The 17,813-nt window shown below is 56.7% G+C and overlaps 1 protein-coding gene across 8 annotated transcripts; it reads right to left on the reverse strand.

Annotated features, from left to right (window-relative positions):
• Positions 1-2,328: 2,328 nt before the first annotated feature.
• On the reverse strand, positions 2,329-9,957 carry Adamtsl5 (ADAMTS like 5). Of its 8 annotated transcripts, none has more exons than XM_070007912.1 (15): positions 9,941-9,957; positions 9,053-9,099; positions 8,423-8,493; positions 8,206-8,308; positions 7,525-7,597; positions 7,329-7,420; positions 6,716-6,776; positions 6,466-6,574; positions 5,193-5,320; positions 4,735-4,846; positions 4,292-4,378; positions 4,007-4,170; positions 3,587-3,782; positions 3,442-3,513; positions 2,329-3,067 (listed from the first exon to the last, which is right to left on the reverse strand). In XM_070007912.1, the coding sequence occupies exons 4-15, from the start codon at positions 8,259-8,261 to the stop codon at positions 2,766-2,768; spliced, it is 1,452 nt and encodes a 483-aa protein (XP_069864013.1). In that variant the 5' UTR covers positions 8,262-8,308; positions 8,423-8,493; positions 9,053-9,099; positions 9,941-9,957; the 3' UTR covers positions 2,329-2,765. The 8 variants fall into 8 exon arrangements, with proteins under 8 accessions (XP_069864013.1, XP_069864014.1, XP_069864016.1 ...); XM_070007913.1 differs by lacking the exon at positions 9,941-9,957 and adding an exon at positions 9,880-9,896; XM_070007915.1 differs by lacking the exons at positions 8,423-8,493; positions 9,941-9,957 and adding an exon at positions 9,867-9,884.
• Between the last annotated feature and the right edge of the window lie 7,856 nt (positions 9,958-17,813).

A 17,813-nucleotide genomic window follows, 5' to 3' on the forward strand; every position in this document is an offset into this window, starting at 1 on the left:
ATCTCAGCCTCCCCAGTAGCTAGGATTACAGGCGTGAGCCACCAGCGCCCGGCTTGTTTTTATTTTTGTCAGTCGTGGGGCCTGAACTCTGGGCCTGGGTGCTGTCCCTCAACTCTTCAACTCCAGACTAGTGCTCTAACACTAGAGCCATAGCGCCACTTCCAGCTTTTTCTGCTCATGTGGTGTTGAGGTATGGAACCCAGGGCCTCATGCATGCAAGGCAAGCACTCTACCACTGAGCCACCTTCCCAGCCCCTCATCTGCAGTTTTTATTATTGCTTATAATGTAATTAATGACAGAGATCTTCCTGTTCTTGCTGGATAAGGATGATGTCTCCTTGCCAATTATGTTGGTTTCAGTAGCTTCAGTACTAAGGATTTTCCTTCCCTTTATTAGATTGTTCCAAAGCCAGAGAACAAATCAAGACAATGACTTTTATTACCAGTGGTCAGGGAACAATCACAAGAAGGAGTCATTTTTCCTCTGCGTCTGGTTCTGATTTTTTTTTGGTTTTCTGTTTGTGTCAGTCCTGGAGCTTGAACTAGTACCTGGACACTTTTCACTCCATCATTTGAGCCATAGCTCCATCTTTGGTTCTATTGGTGGTTAATTAGAGATCAGAGTTTCACAGACCTTCCTGCCTGGGCTAGCTTTGAACGGTGAGGTCCTCAGATCTTAGCTTCTAGAGGAGCGAGGATTACAGGCGAGCCACTGGTGCCTGGCTTGGGTCTGGGTTCTGAGATGACAGTGGTTCTAAATAGAGGCAAGCCAGACAGCCTCCTGCTAGCACAGCAGCTGCCTTGTCTTTCACAGCCCATCCTGGCTTTTCTGCCTTGTTCTGCGTCACAAACAACAGGCCACAACTGGAGGTCTGAGTGTGTGGACCCTGGACACGTCTATTTGGTTCCAGGTAGCCATTTGGAGATCAGTGGCTGAGGAATCTCCATTCCCTGATTTATCCCAACCCACAGAAGCAGAGGGGACAGCTGTGGGAACCCAAGAGGATGGAAACTGAGGTGCGAATGGGGACGAAATGGTCCAGAAAAGTAACCACAGGGTCCCTAGGGGATGTGGACAGCTGGGTTAACGGAAGCCCTGGTTGTCCCTCGTTCTGCCACTAGGGGGTGCGAAGGCACCACACATCCCTCCTGAATTGGCCTAGCCCGTAGCACAAGGTTGGGAAGGGGGCGCTGTGGCAACCTTGGCCTGCAGCACCTGTAGCTGACACACCAAAGTGCACAGACTGCTGGGTCCTTCGCACACTGCAGGTGCTCAATAAATACTGCTGGAATGGAGGGGCGAAGGAAGGACCCCAGGAGAGGACCACCTCCCCAGGGGCTTAAAGGAGACATACAGGCCTGAGGCCCCTAGAAAGGAAAGGAGCTAGGCCTTAGCCAATTCCCTTTATGTTGGCTGCCCTGTTCCTCTCCCTCTGCCCTTTACCCACCAGCAGCCCCTAGAGGGGACCTCTAAAGGGCGCAACTGCAGTCAGTGGTCAGCAAGACCCCATGGGACAGAGGTGATAGCCAGGATGAGCCACTGGGACCCAAGAAAACCCAAGCTGGGCCAGGCACCGGTGGCTCACACCTGTAATCAGAAGGCTGAGATTTGAGGATTGAGGTTCAAAGCCAGCCCAGGCAGGAAAATTCTATGAGACTAAAGAAGTTAACCAGCAAAAAGAAGGCCTTGAAGTGGAACTGTGGTTCAAGCGGCCGAGCACCAGCCTTGATCAAAAAACGCTAAATGAAAGGGAGAGACCCTGAGTTCAAGTTCTAGTACCAACACACAAAAAAGAAAAAAAAAAAAACCCCAAGCTGGGCTGCTGTAGAGAAGCAGATTGTCCCCAGCAAGGGGAGAAAGCAGAACCCCACAGAGGGGGGCTGACGTTCCCCTAGTTATCTACTGCTTCCAGAAGATAGGACTCAGGAGGCGAGCGATGTGGGGCTCAGGGGCTAAAAGAGCCCTTTCCCCGGTCCCAACCTTGTGTATTTCTTGTCCTTGCCTGGGCGCTGGTGAGGCATGCAGGGGAGAAGTGGAGAGGTGACAAGGTCACCCTGTGACCCCAGGGTGACAAGTTTCTGAGGATGAATATATACAAGTGCAATATTTTGGAAAAAATTAATTAAAAAGAAACCTCAGTCTGTTGACTGAAGGAAACTCAGCTAGAGCGCAAAATTAGGAGAGCCTCCTGGTAGCTAGGACAAAAGGAGGAAATAAGTAGACTACAGTTGCCTTTGTAAGCATGTCTCCTTAAAGGGTATGGCAGTCTGTGAATACACAAGGGGATGTGTATGTGTGTGAGAGAGAAAAATGAGCACACAACATGCCTGAGTTAAAGAGTGAGGAGCTTCATGGTGCCAGGAAAAGATGGAGAAGTACATTATAATGTCTTTTTAGGTAGGTCTTTCTCTTGGACCTGCTTATTCATGACTAAGCAATTGAGTGCCAGGCAAGGAGAACTAAAAGACACAACGTTTCTGACTGTAAATAATAGCTATGAACTTCCTGGCAGCCAAGATGAGAAGAGAAATAAGCGTTCGCATCTGCTCAGTCTTAGTGTATCCTCACCAGGGCCTATCTGCTTGTGACAATGGATCCAACTGCATGCGAAGGTGTCTGTGTGACAGGGAAATCACAGGGCTGCATATGGGAGCTATTGGAAATTTCCTGGGTGAGGGTGAGCTATGGAGAAAGGACAAATTGCATTGAGTTTGAGGTCTGTCAGGGGTGCTGTTCTTGCTGTGTGAAGGCATCCTCTCGGGGTTCAGAGAGGACAACGGCGGGAGGCCAGCCGAGCCCTGCTGTCCTCAGCTGGGCTCCAAGGCCGGGCATAGCCAGCGTAAGGCAGCAGCAGCCGGTCTTGCGTGCCATCAGGGCTGACGAGGCGCCTGACAGCCAGCAGGTACTCTCGGTGGGGGGCCAGTGGTGGGCAGGGGCAGTGGCCTGGTGCCCACACATACTCTCGAGTCCGTAGTGGTGAGTGGTTCTTATAAATCAGCAGGATTCGAACTTCATACTGGGTTTCCTGGGCTTGGCGGTGGCGGCTCAGAACTCGGGCTTGGAACACTGTGGGCAGGGCCAGGAGGAGGGTCAGCAGAGCCAGCTCAAGGGTCAATGATGGGTTAGAAGTCTCAACCAGTGAGTCAAATAGGAGCCTGGCACCAGTAGTCCCAGCTCTTCAGGAGGCTGAGATCTGAGGGTCACAGCTCCAAGCCAGCCTGGGCAGTTAAGTCCTTGCGACTGGTATCTCCCATTAACCAGCAAAAAGCTGGAAGTGAAACTCTTGCTCCAACTGGTAGAGCACTAGCTCAGGGACAATCCCTAGGCCCCGAGTTTAAGCCCCAAGACTGGCACAACAAAATAAAAAGGGGTCCTATGAGGTCAGAGGTCATCAGGTCTAGTTATTCAGGGCTGGGTGAGGGTCGGGGCCGGGGTCTCACCAAAGTCGCTGCCGCAGTAGTGGAGCAGCCGGTGGGCGCGACCGCGGGTGTCGGGGCACGGTGGGCAGGCGTCTGCGGGGGACAGCGCTGTGAGGGGAGGGGATCACCGCTCCCGCAGACCCCACCCCAGTGCACCGCACCTCACCTGGGGGCGGGGTCCGGGCCCTCGTGGGGGCGGCGGCCGCGGGCGGGAGGTCCGGGGGCGGGGGCTCCACCTCCCGGGGCTGAGGCTGCCGCAGGGCCCAGCCCAGGGTCTGCGCCTGCGCCTGGAAGGGGCCGTAGCGCTCCCGAGGGAGCCAGAACTCAAAGTGCACCCCGGGGTTGGGCTCCTGCAGGAGGACCTGGCGAGGAGGGGCGGGGCCGGGGCTGACCCGTGGGGGCCCCCGCGGGACCCCAGCCTGCACCCCTCACCCCGCCTCCCGCTCAGATCCTCTTCCTGCTGACCAGGCCCCAGCCTCCCTCCTCAGACTAACCCAAGTTCCACCCTCCGGAGACCCCGTCCCCGGATGCTGACCTCTGACCTCCCCCCCACCTCCCGGAGCCGCCCCCCCCTCCCGCCCCGCACCTGCAGGAGCAGGTCTTGGGAGGTGGGGCCGGCGGCGTGCAGCTTCTCCTCGGGCCCCGGGGCCCGGATGTAGACCACGCGGGTGCCCGCGGCCTCGAAGGTGCCGGGCGGGCTGACCGCCCCGTGCCCGTTGAGCACGTAGCGCCCGTCGCCCGTCAGCAGCGCTGCAAGGGAAGGCGTCTGGGCGCCCGCACGTCCCGTTCCCACCGCCCCGGCCTCGGTTTCCCCACCCCTGCCCGAGCTGCGGCCGGGGACAACCGCCTCCCACTCCGGCCTCCACCGTACCCAGGTGGTTGCGGCTGCGCTGGGCCACGCGGATGTGTCTGGCGCCCTCGGGGATCAGGGTCACGTTCCAGTAGCCCGCGAAGGCACCTGCGCGGGAGAATATGGGGGTAGCCCACGGGGGGCGGGGGGGCGTTTGAACGGTGATGTGAGGATTCAGTGAGACACGTCGAGGAGGCAACTAGTTAACTAGGTCCGCGCGAGTGACTGGAGTCGCGGGGAACACGCTACAGCGCGGCAGGGAAAGGGTGGGAATCCTATCGCTTCCGGGGAGGGTGGGACGACCTACGAAGAGCCAATCAGAAGGACGGGCGCGAGGGGCTGGACCTCAGGCTGCCCAATCAGCTTGGGCCTTTGCTTCCGGGGGGGAGGGGGGGCGTGACTGGTTAAAGGGTCCGCTCCCGAGGTGATGCGAGGGACGGGGCGGGGCGGGGCGGGGCGGTCACCGGCGTCACGGAACACGCGCTGCACGAAGAGGCAAGAGTCATTGGCACCGCCACAGCGGCCGCATCGGTCCTCGAGGGCGCCTGAGCCCAGTACCCCGTCACAGCCGGCACTCTAGAGTCAGGGACACGCGGTTCACCGGCTTAGACGCGGCTGGCGGGGAGCGGGAGGAGAAGGGCGGGGACTGGGGGCTCAAAGGCGCCTGACGCCTGTCATCCCAGCTACTCCGGAGGCTGAGATCTGAGGATCGCGGTTCGAAGCCAGCCCGGGCAGGAAAGTCCCCTTGGGCCTCTTACCTCCAATGAACCACTCAAAAACCGACAGTGGCGCTGTGGCTCACGTGGTAGGGCGCCGGCCTGGTGCCTGGGCCCCGAGTTCGAGCCTCAGGACGGAGAGGGTGGGGGATGGGGAGGGGCCAGGCCCGGATGAGCGCGGCAGGGCCCGCCCGGCGCATCCTTACCAGACAGCGGCCAGCCACGCAGAGACCCTGGGCTCCTGGGCTGCAGGGGGTACCGTCCAGGACGCGGCCAAAGCTGTGGTAGAAAGTATGCCCCTGGGCCAGGCAATTGAGCTCACACGGATTGGGCGCTGCAGGGTGAGAGGAGTAACGCTACTAAGAGGTTCAGCCAAAGTTACACCTCGAGGCTGAAGCACAGCCAGGTCTGGAGCCCCAGCCTACGCTGCCTCCAGTAATGTGGCCTCTCCCAGGCAAGTACTCCAGATTAGACTAGTCTACTCTTGAAGGTGCTATCCATGATTAATTACCCTCCTTGCCATCCTTCTTTCCTTCCTTCAGTGTTGTGCACTGACTCCGCACACCTACTGTTTGCTAGACACCGTTGCCAGCACCAGGCAGAATTCAGTTCTTGGGCCCAGCACCAAGCTCCTGCTCTGCCCACTCAGGTCAGGGCCTCTTTCTAACCTAACTGCCCCACCCTCTCCATCAGACCACACCCCCTCTACCCTCCAGGCCTTCCTACTCAGGCCCAGCCTCCCCCTAGAGCCCCACCTCCCACCTTCTTTTTCCAGACCTTACCCCAGATCAACCAGTTTCATTGCAGTTACCCATCCCATTCAGACCCAGTAAAAACTTTGTCCGAACTGAGGGAGTAGGGTGTAGCCTGGGCCTCAGTTTCCCTTGAGCCAAATAGGCTATGTGCCCCTCACGCACATAGCCCAGATGCCAGCCTGAGCTTCAAACTTGGGCCCTCCACCCAGCTGGGCCTCACGGGCAGACAGCCTAGTCAGATCAGGAGCTGGTGGAGGCTGGCCTCTGTTAGGGGTGGGATTTCCACAAGGTTCCTTCAATTCTCAGGGCAAAAGCAAGAAGAGGCAGAAAACCAGCCCAGGAGGCTTTTTCCCCATCCCAGGCTTTTCTTATCTATGTGTCTCCACGACGGTGTCTGAAGCTGCCAGTCTCCCTTCGATCTGGAGGCGTGCTGCCCCGGGCACCCAGTTATATAACTCGCTATTTTCAGCTCAGTGCGACATTTCCTGTTACTGGGATAAGTTTAAGAACCGTTGGCCTCTGGATACAGCACTGAGTAAATCCTCAAGCCGGTGTTTGGCCTCTGCAGAATGGACCCTGCTTCCTTCGGTCACTGCTTCTTGCTTTACTTCACCAGCTCCTACATAGCCTTCAAAGCCCCAGTGCCAATGTCCCCATCTCTGTGCAAGTCTCCAATTCCCTTTCTCCTCCTGAACCAGCTCTGACAAAAGGCTAGGTTACTCACCCCCGTGGAAGGGCACCCATTGGTAGGTCTTCTGGGTGCCCAGGACAGGGCGGCCATTGTAGAGTGCACACTGTATGTCCCGGAAGGGTACGGCCCCTGGGGGACATTCCTGGGGGTAGAAAGAGGTGTGTCAACTCCAGGGAGCCCCGGGAACCTGGAGGCATGGCAAGGCGTAGGTGGAGCATCTGTGGGGAAGTGAGAGGGATTCAGGGCAGGCTGGGGGGGGGCGAGGGGGGTGAACCCAGCTTACTGGCAGCTGGCAGAGGCGGTACTCATGGCTGTCCCCCCAGCACGGGTCTTCCTCAGGGAACCTGAAGGGAGCAGGGTGGCTTGAGCTCGGCTACAACTCCTGGGGACTCCCCGCCCAGTCCACCCTCCGCCCACACCAGCCCCACCCGCATTCCAGTTGGGTCCAAGGGATGAAAGGGCATGGCATGTGTGGGCAGGCAGGGGGCGGGGCCGGGCCGGGGCCGCGGGCGGGGCGGGGCCAGGACGGGGCGGGGCCGGGGAGGGGAGGAGAGGGGCGAGGGCGGGGCCGCACCACGGGGGCGGGGCCTGGGAGGGGAGGGGCGGGGCCAGGGCAGGGCGGGGCCGGGGAGGGGAAGAGAGGGGCGAGGGCGGGGCCGCGCCACGGGGGCGGGGCCTGGGAGGGGAGGGGCGGGGGCAGGGCGGGGCCGGGGAGGGGAAGAGAGGGGCGAGGGCGGGGCCGCGCCACGGGGGCGGGGCCGGGGAGGGGAGGGGCGGGGCCAGGGCAGGGCGGGGCCGGGGAGGGGAAGAGAGGGGCGAGGGCGGGGCCGCGCCACGGGGGCGGGGCCGCGGAGGGGCGGGGCCGGGGCGGGGCGAGGCCTCGCCCCTCCCCTCACCGGATGCAGCGCCGGCTGCGCACCGAGACGCCCCGCCCGCAGGAGCTGGAACAGCGGCTCCAGGACCCCCACGGCGTCCACTCTCCCGGACCCTACTTGAGGAGACAGAGGCAGGTCAGCCTGGAGACGAGAGCAAGACCCCACACACTGCCCACCACGTCCTCATCCGACCCCTGGGCTCCTGCTCCCCACTTACCTGAGCACTGCCCCCCAAACTACAACTTAGGAGGGTCCACAGCAAAAGCAGAAGGTTCTGGAAGAGACGAGGTCTGGAGGGAACAAGGGGGTTCTCTCCAACTGGTGGCCGCAGGAGGCGGGAGCTGAGCCTCATCCCTGCCCTGGCTGGCTGCACAGTACCCAGTAACAGTAGCTAAACCTCTCTGAGCTCCTTTGTCACCTCTGAAAAGATCAGAGGTATGGTAGCCCCCTCCTCCACCCCGCTCTGCAGGGAAGTTTTGCATTTTGGGTTTGTTGTTGTTGCTGTGTTGGTCGTGGGGCTTGAACTCTGGGCCTGGGGGCTGCCCCTGCGCTCTTCAGCCCAAGGCGGGCTCTCTACCACTTAAGCCACAGCACCACTTCTGGTTTTCTGGTGTTTCATTGGAGATAAGAGTCTCACAGACTTTCTGCCTGGTCTGGCTTTGAACGGTGATCCTCAGATCAGCCTCCTGAGTAGCTAGGATTACAGGTGTGAGCCACCAGGAGCCCACCTGAAGGAAAGTTTGGGAGGGTTGATTGAATCAAATAGAGTGAGACTATTACATGCTATTACTGAGTATTCCAAATGCACACTATAGGGGCTTGACCAGTGTTTGCTGATTGAAGGAATCATTGCGCAGATCGGCCCCCTCATCATTCTCCCTCTCATCAATGTTTCTACCTTCCTCTGTGGCCAGGGATCAGCCATTGCGCTTCTTGGGACCTCAGTTTCCCCATTTGTGCACTGTAGGCCAGCTGGACTCAGTCCATGATTCTAGGAGACCCTGCAGAGGGTGTGACCAGTGGGGTTGAGTCAGATGCTAAGTCCCTGCCAGAGTCCCCTCCTCCCCTCCTCCAACTGAGGCAGTCCCAGGATCAGGGAGGCAGGGAGGGGTGACCTGGCCCCAGTCCAGTGGTGGCCTCATGGTCTCACAGCAGAGGGTGTGGGAGGGAGTGCCCAATGGCCTGCCTGGGGAGGAAGAGGGTGAGATGAGCCTAACCAGGAAAAAGGAGGCAGCTGGGGCCTCAGTTTCCCCAGTTGTCCCCTCTGCAGAGAGGGATGAAGTCACTCTGACACCCAGACACCCACACCCTCCTCAAGATCAAGGCTGCCCTCTTGACCCACAGCTGGGTGACCTGCTTGGTCCCCACCCCGCTGTGAGTTGGATGGAGCAGGGCTGGCCCAGGAAGCAGGAAGCCATGAGGACTGACAGCTAAGCTGGGGCAGGGGGCTTAGCCCGGGGGTGGGGGGGCACGGGGCCCGGACCACTGGGGTGGGAGCGCTGCAAAGACTACCAGCCCACTGCGCTCTAATTCCCAAAGCAGCAGCCCGCTCCTCTGCTGGCTGCCCCACTGCTTGGGGGGGGGGGTAAGCCAGGTTCCTGGGCCTCAGTTTCCCCAGGAAGATGTGGGATCACTGAGCTCAGCGGCTCTGCCTTCATCGATCCTCCACCCGGCAGAGACGCGGGAGGGCAAAGACCGTGAGGTCACCGGGCCGGGATGGTGGTAGGATAGGAAGAAGGACTTACCCGGTGGCGTAGAGCCCAGGCAGCGGTTCCGGGCTTCCCGGGCGGCCCTAGAACGAGCGGAAACGGCGGGGCCCGAGGTGTGGGTGGGGGAGCTCCGGCCGCCCCGCCCTGCCGGAGCCTCCGGGACGCGCCCCGGCCCCGGGGCCGCAGGGTCCAGGCCCGACGCGCCCCCGCGCGGCCGGATCCGAGGCCAGGTGCGGATTGTCCGACGGGAGCCCGGTGGCGTCCGCGACCTTGGGAAGCCGGGCGGGCGGAGGGAGGGGGGAGGGGGGGGCGGGTAGAACGCGGGGCCCGGCCCCCCTTCACCCCACCCAGGGCTGCTATTCCGGGCGCCGCGCTCAGGGCCCGGGAATGCGCGCGCGGAGGTCGCCCTGCGCGGGGACGGGAGTCCGGGCGCCTCCCCGCGGACCCCGGGACTGAGACCCCTGCGGGGACCTTGACGCTCCCGATCCCTTCCTTCCTTCCTTCCTTCCTCTCTCGGGGTTCCCCCGCTCCAGGTCTCCGCACCCCATCCGCCCCCCCCCCCCTGCGCACTGGGGAGAAGTTCGCCCCGGGGCCGGGCGTGGGGGGCGGAGAGACCCTCCCAGCTGGCGCATTCCCGGGCGCTGCTGTCACCCGGGCGCGCCCCACCCCGCCTCACCCCCCTCCCCGCCCTCACACACCTCCCCCCGGCCCGGCCCCCCGGCTGCCAGCGCCGCTCCCCGGCCAGTCCCGGGGCCAGGAGGCGCCTTCCGAGTCTCCAGACAAGGTGAGCCCTGGCCTCGCCCTCTCCAGCCTCAGTTTCCCCATCCCGTCAAAGAGTCTCCCCGTGGACCTGTCGGGTGGACCTGGACTTTTCTGCTCAGACCAGCAACCCCTGGGACATCCCAAGAGCTCCCAGCACCCAACCTCGTCGGTCGCGGCGTCCGGTGGCCCGCACCAGCTTGTCTCGCCATCGCCCCACGGCGCCCCCTGGCGCTTGGCTGGGGGTTGAGCAGGATCGGTGGATATCTGTGCTCTGCCCCCCACCCCCCCACCCCAGGTTTGGCCCAGGCTCAGCTCCCACGTCCCCCACTTCAGGAAATCCACTTTTCCTGTGTGTGTGAGCCGGTCCTGGAACTTGAACTCAGGACCTGGGTGCTGTCCTGAACCTCTGTAGGCTGGTGTTCTACCACTTGAGCCACTTCATTGGAGATAAGAGTCTCATGGACTTTTCTGCCCCCGGTTGGCTTTGATCCTCAGATCCTCAGATCTCAGCCTCCTGAGCAGCTAACCTTCTCCCCCCAGTGTCTGTCCAGCTCTTCCAGCCTGGGAGGGCCTCAGAGCAGAGCCACCCAGTGCCACTTACTGAGCACTGTCATACCCTGTGCCCTCGCAGACATTCACAGCTGGGAGTGTGTAATCCCAGCTTTCCATCTGGAAGCTTGAGGAAGTACCCAGGCCCACTATAGGGGAGGGTGGAGCTCAGGAGCCCCCTCTCAGAGACAGTGGGTCAGCCTTGGCCAGGGTGAGTACGTGCTGGAGCCAGAGGCCTGGGAACGATGAGGTGGACTGGAGAAGCAGAGGATGGGTAATGCCAGTGGGGGGGGTGCTCTAACTCTGGCTGCTGTGGGGGCGGGAGGCGATGAGGACTGGGACTAAACTGGGTACAGTGGGTAGTTCCTGCCCTATTTGGAGACAGAATCGTGTGTGTGTGTGCATGCGCGCACACATATGCATGCGCACCAGAACTGGGGCTTGAATTCAGAGCCTTGTGCTCTCACTTGGCTTTTCCATTCAAGGCTGGTGCTCTACCATTTGAGCCACACCTCCACTTCTGGCTTTTTGCTGGTAGATTGGCGATAAGAATCTCATGGACTTTCCTGCTTGGACTGGCTTCCAACTGGGACCCTCTGATCTTAACCTCCTGAGTAGCTAGGATGAAAGGCACAAGCCACCAATGCACAGCTTTAGAGGTAAAATCTACAGCAGTTAAAGTTGCACCCCCACTGAACAGGAGTGGGGGTGGTGTGGGTGGGGGGCTGTCGTCCTACAGAAGAGTATGTGGGTATCATCTGGGGGTCCCGAGTCCTGGATGAAATCAGAGCTTGAGGATCAGAGACCCCAGGAGAGAAGGAGAGCAGGCCAGCCAGAATAGGGATGGCAGAAAGTGGTCATGGACCAGCATCGTGGACACAGTGGTAATGCTGAGGAGCAGGGCCTGGGTGGGGTGATAAGCTTGGTTAGCAGGAATAGAGGGGGTAAGAGGAGGGCATCTGCGCCAGGCAGTGCAGAGACCCTCTGCTGAGTACCCATAGAAGTGTATTAGAACAGGCACTGAACCCTGGACAAGAAAAATTGTGGGAATCCAGGTGCCAGTAGCTTACACCTATAATCCTAGCAACTTGGGAGGCTGAGATCTGAGGATTGTGGTTCAAAGCCAGCCTGAGCAGGAAAGTCCATCAAACTCTTCTCTCCAATGAATCACCAAAAAGCCCAAAGTGGAGCTGTGGCTCAATTGGTAGCAAAAATGCTCTGAGACAGCACTCAGGCCCTAAGTTCAAGCCTAGGACTGGCAAAAAAAAAAAAAAAAAAAAAGAGTTGTGGGGTCCTGCCTCTCCTCACTCTTGATCACACAACAGGAGATGCAGATAGCATGTTCCCCAGGGGGCTCTGAAGGTGACAGCTGGCGAAGGGCAGGGCAGGGCAGGCTGCGCTGAAGCTGATGTTCTCAGTGACCCAGGGAGGGGGCTTCTGGCTTCCCTTCCCCACTGGATCTTTTTTTTTTTTTTTTTTTTTGTCAGTTGTAGGTCTTGAACTCAGGGCCTGGGTGCTGTCCCTGAATCTTTTGCTCAAGGCTATCACTCTACCACCTTGAGCCACAGCACCACTTCTGATGTTCTGGCACTTAATTGGACATAATAGTCTTTTGGACTTTCCTGTCCAGGCTGGCTTTGAACAGGGTGCCCGGCGCCTACCAGTTCTTTGTGTGGTCTCTGGCCTAGAAGTGGGTAGCTGGGTCTCCTACTCTGAGCTCCAGCCAGGAGCCCCTCCTTGGGGCAAGGTAAAAAAAAATAGGGCACGTGGATATTAAGGCTCAGCCTCACTAACCTGTTTCTGTGGGCTCAGGGACGTGGACTTAAGAACCTGGCTCCTTTCATTAAAAGCATGGTTTTATGAACTTTAACATTAGTTCAGAGCTCAGGTGCAGGTAGCTCATAGCTGTAATCCTAGCTACATAGGAGGATGGGATCTGAAGATCTCTGGTTCAAAGCGCTAACCTGGGCAGGAAAATACATGAAACTCTTATTTCCAATGAACCACAAAAAGCCAGAAGTGCAGGTATGCCTTTGTTGTAGAGTTGTAGAGTGCTAGCCTTGAGAAGAAAAAAAAAAAGCCAGGACAGAGCTCTCGAAGTCCTAAGTTCAAGCCCCAGTGCCAGCATAACTAATGTCCTCTTGTCTGTCCCAGGATGGCTTATGACATTGAGCTTGCTCTCATAATTAGACAAGACTGGCTCAATGGAAACAGACTTGCTGTGGAAATGAACCACTGGTGCTGATGCTCACGCAGCACCTTCCACACTACCGGAGGGGATCGATGTGGGCATGGAGGTCAATGATGTAGGAGAAAAGGGGGAAAGAGGAAGTGGGCAGGGGCCTGCCCTGCAGCGGCACCTGCTGTGTGTGTGTGTGTTGGGGGGGTAACACCCAAGATGTCTACTCTGCCCACGGAAACTGGGACGCTCAGGGAGGCTACCCAGCAGGTCTGGATGTGGCATCTTCTGGGCACACAGCAGGGTACCAGGACCAAGGCTGGATCTAGTACCTGTGAGTAAACTTCCTTTCTGTCCTTTTTGGACAGAAAACCAACAAAGGGAAAAAAGTAAACCATCAGATTGTGATGGAATAGAATGTAAGTGACACGAATTAAGGGTACAGAATTGTGGGATGACCTCCTGGGCAAAGTGACCTCAACTATGACAAGACATCAGGCGAAGATTCAGGGCCTGTAATCCTACCTACTCAGGAGGCTGAGATCTGAGGATCGAGGTTCGAAGCCAGCCTTGGTAAGAAAGTCTATGAGACTCTTTTTTTTTTTTTTTGGTCGGCTGTGGGACTTGAACTCTGGGCTTGGGTGCTGTCCCTCAGCTCTTCAGCTCAAGGCGAGCGCTCTACCACTTGAGCTACAGCGCCACTTCCGGTTTTCTGGTGGTTTATTGGAGATAGGAGTCTCACAGTCTCTCCTGCCCAGGCTGGCTTTGAACCACGATCCTCAGATCTCAGCCTCCTGAGTAGCTAGAATTACAGGCGTGAGCCACCAGCGCCCGGCTAGAAAGTCTATGAGACTCTTATTTCCAATGAACTATTACAAAAGCCAAAAGTGGAGATGTGGCTCAACTGGTAGAGCACTAGCCTCCAGCAAACAAAGCCCAGGCTATGAAGTCAAGCCTCAGCTCTAAAAAAAAGATTCAAGGAAGCCAGGCGCCAGTAGCTCATGCCTATAATCCTAGCTACTCAGGAGGCTGAGATCTGAGGATTGCAGTTCAAAGCCAGCCCAGGGGCTGGGAAGGTGGCTCAGTGGTAGAGTGCTTGCCTTGCATGCATGAGGCCCTGGGTTTGATTCCACAGTACCACATAAGCAGAAAAAGCCAGAAGTGGCACTGTGGCTCAAGTGGTAGAGCGCTAGCCTTGAGCTGAAGAGCTGAGGGACAGCACCCAGGCCTAGAGTTCAGGCCCCACGACCGGCAAAAAAAAAAAAAGCCAGCCCAGGCAGGAAAGTCTGTGAGACTCTTATCTCCAATAAACCACCAGAAAACTGGAAGTGGTGCTGTGGCTCAAGTGGTAGAGCACTTGCCGGAAGCTGAAGAGCTGAGGGACAGGGCCAGGCCCAGAGTTCAAGCCCCATGGCCAACCATGGGGGCTCCAGAAAAGAAAATTCAGGGGTAAGGAGTAAAGGTAAAGTAAAATAGCATGTGCAAAGGCTCTGAAGTGAGGTGAGCTTGTTGGAAATTCAAAGGTCAACAAAGAATCTGGTAGCAAATTTGTGATAACCCCTGTCAGAGCTTATTTAGACAAGATTTTTAATTTTTTATTTATTTTTTGTTGGGTCTCAGGGCTTGAACTCTGGGCCTGGGTGCTGTCCCTCAGCTCTTCAGCTTAAGGCTAGCGCTCTACCTCTTGAGCCACAGCACCACTTCCAGCTTTTTCTGCTTATGTGGTGCTGAGGAATATAACCCAGGGCCTCATGCATGCAAAGCACGAACTCAACCACTGAACCACCTTCTCAGCCCTGTTTAGACAATATTTTTGGAAGAAGAGGTCCCAGGAGAAAGAAGAGGCGGCTTCTAAGGATGACCAGAAAAAATTCAGCCTAGAAAGATGGTGCATGGGGGAAAGCCAGGCAGTCATAGCAAACTCCTGAAATCCTAAATATCCAGGAGGCTGAGATCTAGAGGATTGTGATTTAAAGTCAGCCAGGGTTATAAAAACAAAACAAAAGCCAAACTCTTTCTAAAATCATAACTACCACAAAGCAGGGCTGGAGGTGTGGCAAGGCATTGAAAAACTGAGAAAGATTTGGCCTTGGACGTGGTGGTTTCTGGAGGACCTGAGCCATGAGTTCAGGAATGCTCTCTGGCCATTACATTGAACCTTGTGACCACAGCCCCCATCCAGACCTGTATTGCTTTAGACTGCTGCTTCCCCAGCTCGTGGGCTGCAGGTCCTTGGAGCCCTTCACAGCCAGCTGAGGTCTCAGGAGCCCTGGCATATGGATGACCAGAGCTGGTCTGGGTCAGGTAGCTGACCATCTCCCCTTGGATACATTCAGGGAGGAGGGGTGGGAGGCCGTCACTGCTGAGGTGTGCAGGGGCCCAGTCAGCCTCTAGGGAATTGCTGTCGCCGGCTTGGTCAGCAGCCCCTGCTTCCACCTGAGGCAGGTATTTTGAGCAAAGCTTCCTGAGAAATCTGCTGAGTGCAGAAAGTTATCTCAGGTCAGCAAAAGAATGGAAACTGGGAGGGAAGCGGGGCCCACGATCTGGAGGTGGCAGGGTGGGGAGAGGGCGGGCTGGGCAGCCAGGCCCTGGTGGAAGGGAGGGGAGAATCCAGCTTGTGCCAGTGCATAGCCGTGCCTCAGTTTCCCCCTCTGTAGGTTGAGAGTATTAAGAAGCTCCCCCATGCACGTTTTTTGGGTGGGGGTGGGGGTGGTGTGGGAGGTGTGTGTGTGTGTGTGTGTGTGTGTGTGTGTGTGTGTGTGTGTGTGTGTGTGTGTGTGTGCGTGTGTGTATTGGGGCTTGAACTCAGAGCCTGGGTGCTGTCCCTAGGCTTTTGTTTGCTCAAGGCTGGTGCTCTACTATATGAGTCACAGCTTCATATGCAGTGTTTAATTAGATATAAGAGTTTCATGGACTTTCCTGCACAGGCTGACTTTGAACCACAGTCCTCAGATCTCAGCCTGCTGAGTAGCTAGGATTATAGGCATGAGTCTCTGGCATCTGGCATTCCCTTTCTTTTCAACATGGATGAAACTGGGGGCCATTCAAACTCACCACAGTGCATTCCTCAGTGACAGGTCATGCAAATGTGATACGAACCCTTCTCTATCTGATTTGAAGACATTTCATCACCCTAAAAGGATACCTGATGCCCATTAACAGTTACCCCATTCCTTACAGTCTGCCAGAGAGAGGCCTTTAGGGAGATTTCATCATCAGTTGCTCCCTGGGAGACCACAGTGTAGGCTAGAGTCCAGGAGCCAGGATCAGGGGTCAGCTGGGCAAGGAGGCTGGAGTGGGGGAGAACTCACTCAGAAAGGTACAGGCTGGCATTAGGAAGCTTCCACCCCCCACCCCCACCCAGCTCTGATGTGGTATTCAAGCCAGAGAACCCCAGCAGGCAGTGGAGGTGGGGGGAGCTGGTCTCAGAGCCATGGACGTCAGCTGACAGGCTGACTGCTGCAGGCTCTGGTGCCAGGACCTCCTGTTTCTTTCCTCAGGAAGCTCCTGTGTGCCACTGATGTAGCTGCCAGACCTGGGGCAAGGGCTCTGCCTGGCAGCTCTCACTGGGGCAGAAGCTTGTGGGGACCAGATGGTAGGGCCCAGGGCTCTGGGTCCAACACCATTTCAGCTCCAGGCCAGTCTGGGACACTCACAATTTGTGACTGAGGGGCTAGCTACTTTCCGGAAAGAACTTCACTGGCTCAGTTTACACCCAAAAGCTTCTCCCGATCCCCTGATTAAAGTGTGTGTGTGTGTGTGTGTGTGTGTGTGTGTGTGTGTGTGTGATGGCTCTGGGGTTTGAACTCAAGGCCTGGACACTATTTCTGAGCCTTTGTGCCAGAGACTAACACTACCACTTGAACCACATCCCCACTTCTGGCCTTTGGTGGTTAATGGACTTTCCTGCCCAGGCTGGCTTCGAATTATAGGTGAAAACCAATGTCTCCTGACTTGACTAAATCTAGAACACCTTCTTTCGTACTATTTTGTTTTAAGTACTGGGAATTGAACTCAGGGCCTTGTGCTTGCTAGGCAGGTGTTCTACTGCCTGAGCCCTGCTGCCAGCCCTTTTTTGTTTTAGTTATTTTTCAGATAGGATCTTCCAATTTTGCCTAGGCTCATCTGAAACCACAGTTCTTCTGACCTCTGCTCCCCAAGTAGCTGGGATGAGAAGCATGAGCCACCACACTCAGCCTCTTCAAGGTACTTTCAGCAGCTGTCATTTTACAAGGGCTGGGATGAGACTGTGTCTCAGACACACATAGCTGATACACAGGTTTTCATGTAATAGGTATGGAGCATGTCCCCAGCACATGTGCTATCAAGAGGAAGCTGACTTTTTTTTTTTTTTTGTCAGCCATGGAGCTTGAACTCTGGGCCTGGGCGCTGTCCCTCAACTCTTGAGCTCAAGACTAGTGCTCTACTACTTGAGCCACAGCACCACTTCCGATTTTCTGGTGGTTTATTGGAGATAAGAGTCTCATGGACTTTCCTACACAGGGTGGCTTTGAACCTCAATCCTCAGATCTCATCCCCTTAGTAGGATTACAGGTGTGAGCCACCAGCACCCGGCTGTTTTTTGGTTTTGATGCTGGTTCTGGGGCTTGTTGAATTCAGGGCCTGGATGCTGTTCCTTAGCTTTTTTGTTCAAGACTAGTGTTCTACCACTTGAGCCACAGCACCACTTTTGCCTTTTTGGTGGTTCATTGGAGAGATGAATCTCACAGATTTTCCTGCCTGTGCTGGCTTTGAACCTCAATCCTTCTATCTCAGCCTCCTGAGTAGCTAGGCTTACAGGACAGTGCCCAAGCCCTAAGTCCAAATCCTATTACTGGCACAATAAATAATACATAAATAACAAAATAAAAAAATTCTACACAGCCAGTGGCTCACACCTATAATCCTAGCTACTCAGGAGGCTGAGATCTGAGGATCCTGGTTTAAAGGCACCTCAGACAGAAAAGTCTCCATGAGATGCTTATCTCCAATAAAGTACTCAAAAAAACCCAGAAGTGGTGCTGTGGCTGAAGTGGTAGAGTGCTACTCTAGCCTTAAGCACCAAGAGGCTTAGGGAGGGTGCCCAGGCCCTGAGTTCAAACTCCAGGACCAGCAAAAAATAAAAATAAAAAAATACTGCACTTATAGTGTCCATCCTAGATGCCCCCTCCCATTTCACACACCAGGTGGACATATGTGCATTTGGGAGCTGTTTCTTGTGTCTAGTGGTGTGACAAGGCCACAATGTGAAATCTGGTATGTCTGGAAAATTCCAAGGCCTGATTCCAGCCACACGGAGCCCTGCTA

The sequence above is a fragment of the Dipodomys merriami genome, unplaced genomic scaffold (genome assembly GCF_024711535.1).
Source record: "Dipodomys merriami isolate MVZ:Mamm:240054 unplaced genomic scaffold, mDipMer1.0.p SCAF_70, whole genome shotgun sequence".
NCBI lineage: Eukaryota > Metazoa > Chordata > Mammalia > Rodentia > Heteromyidae > Dipodomys > Dipodomys merriami.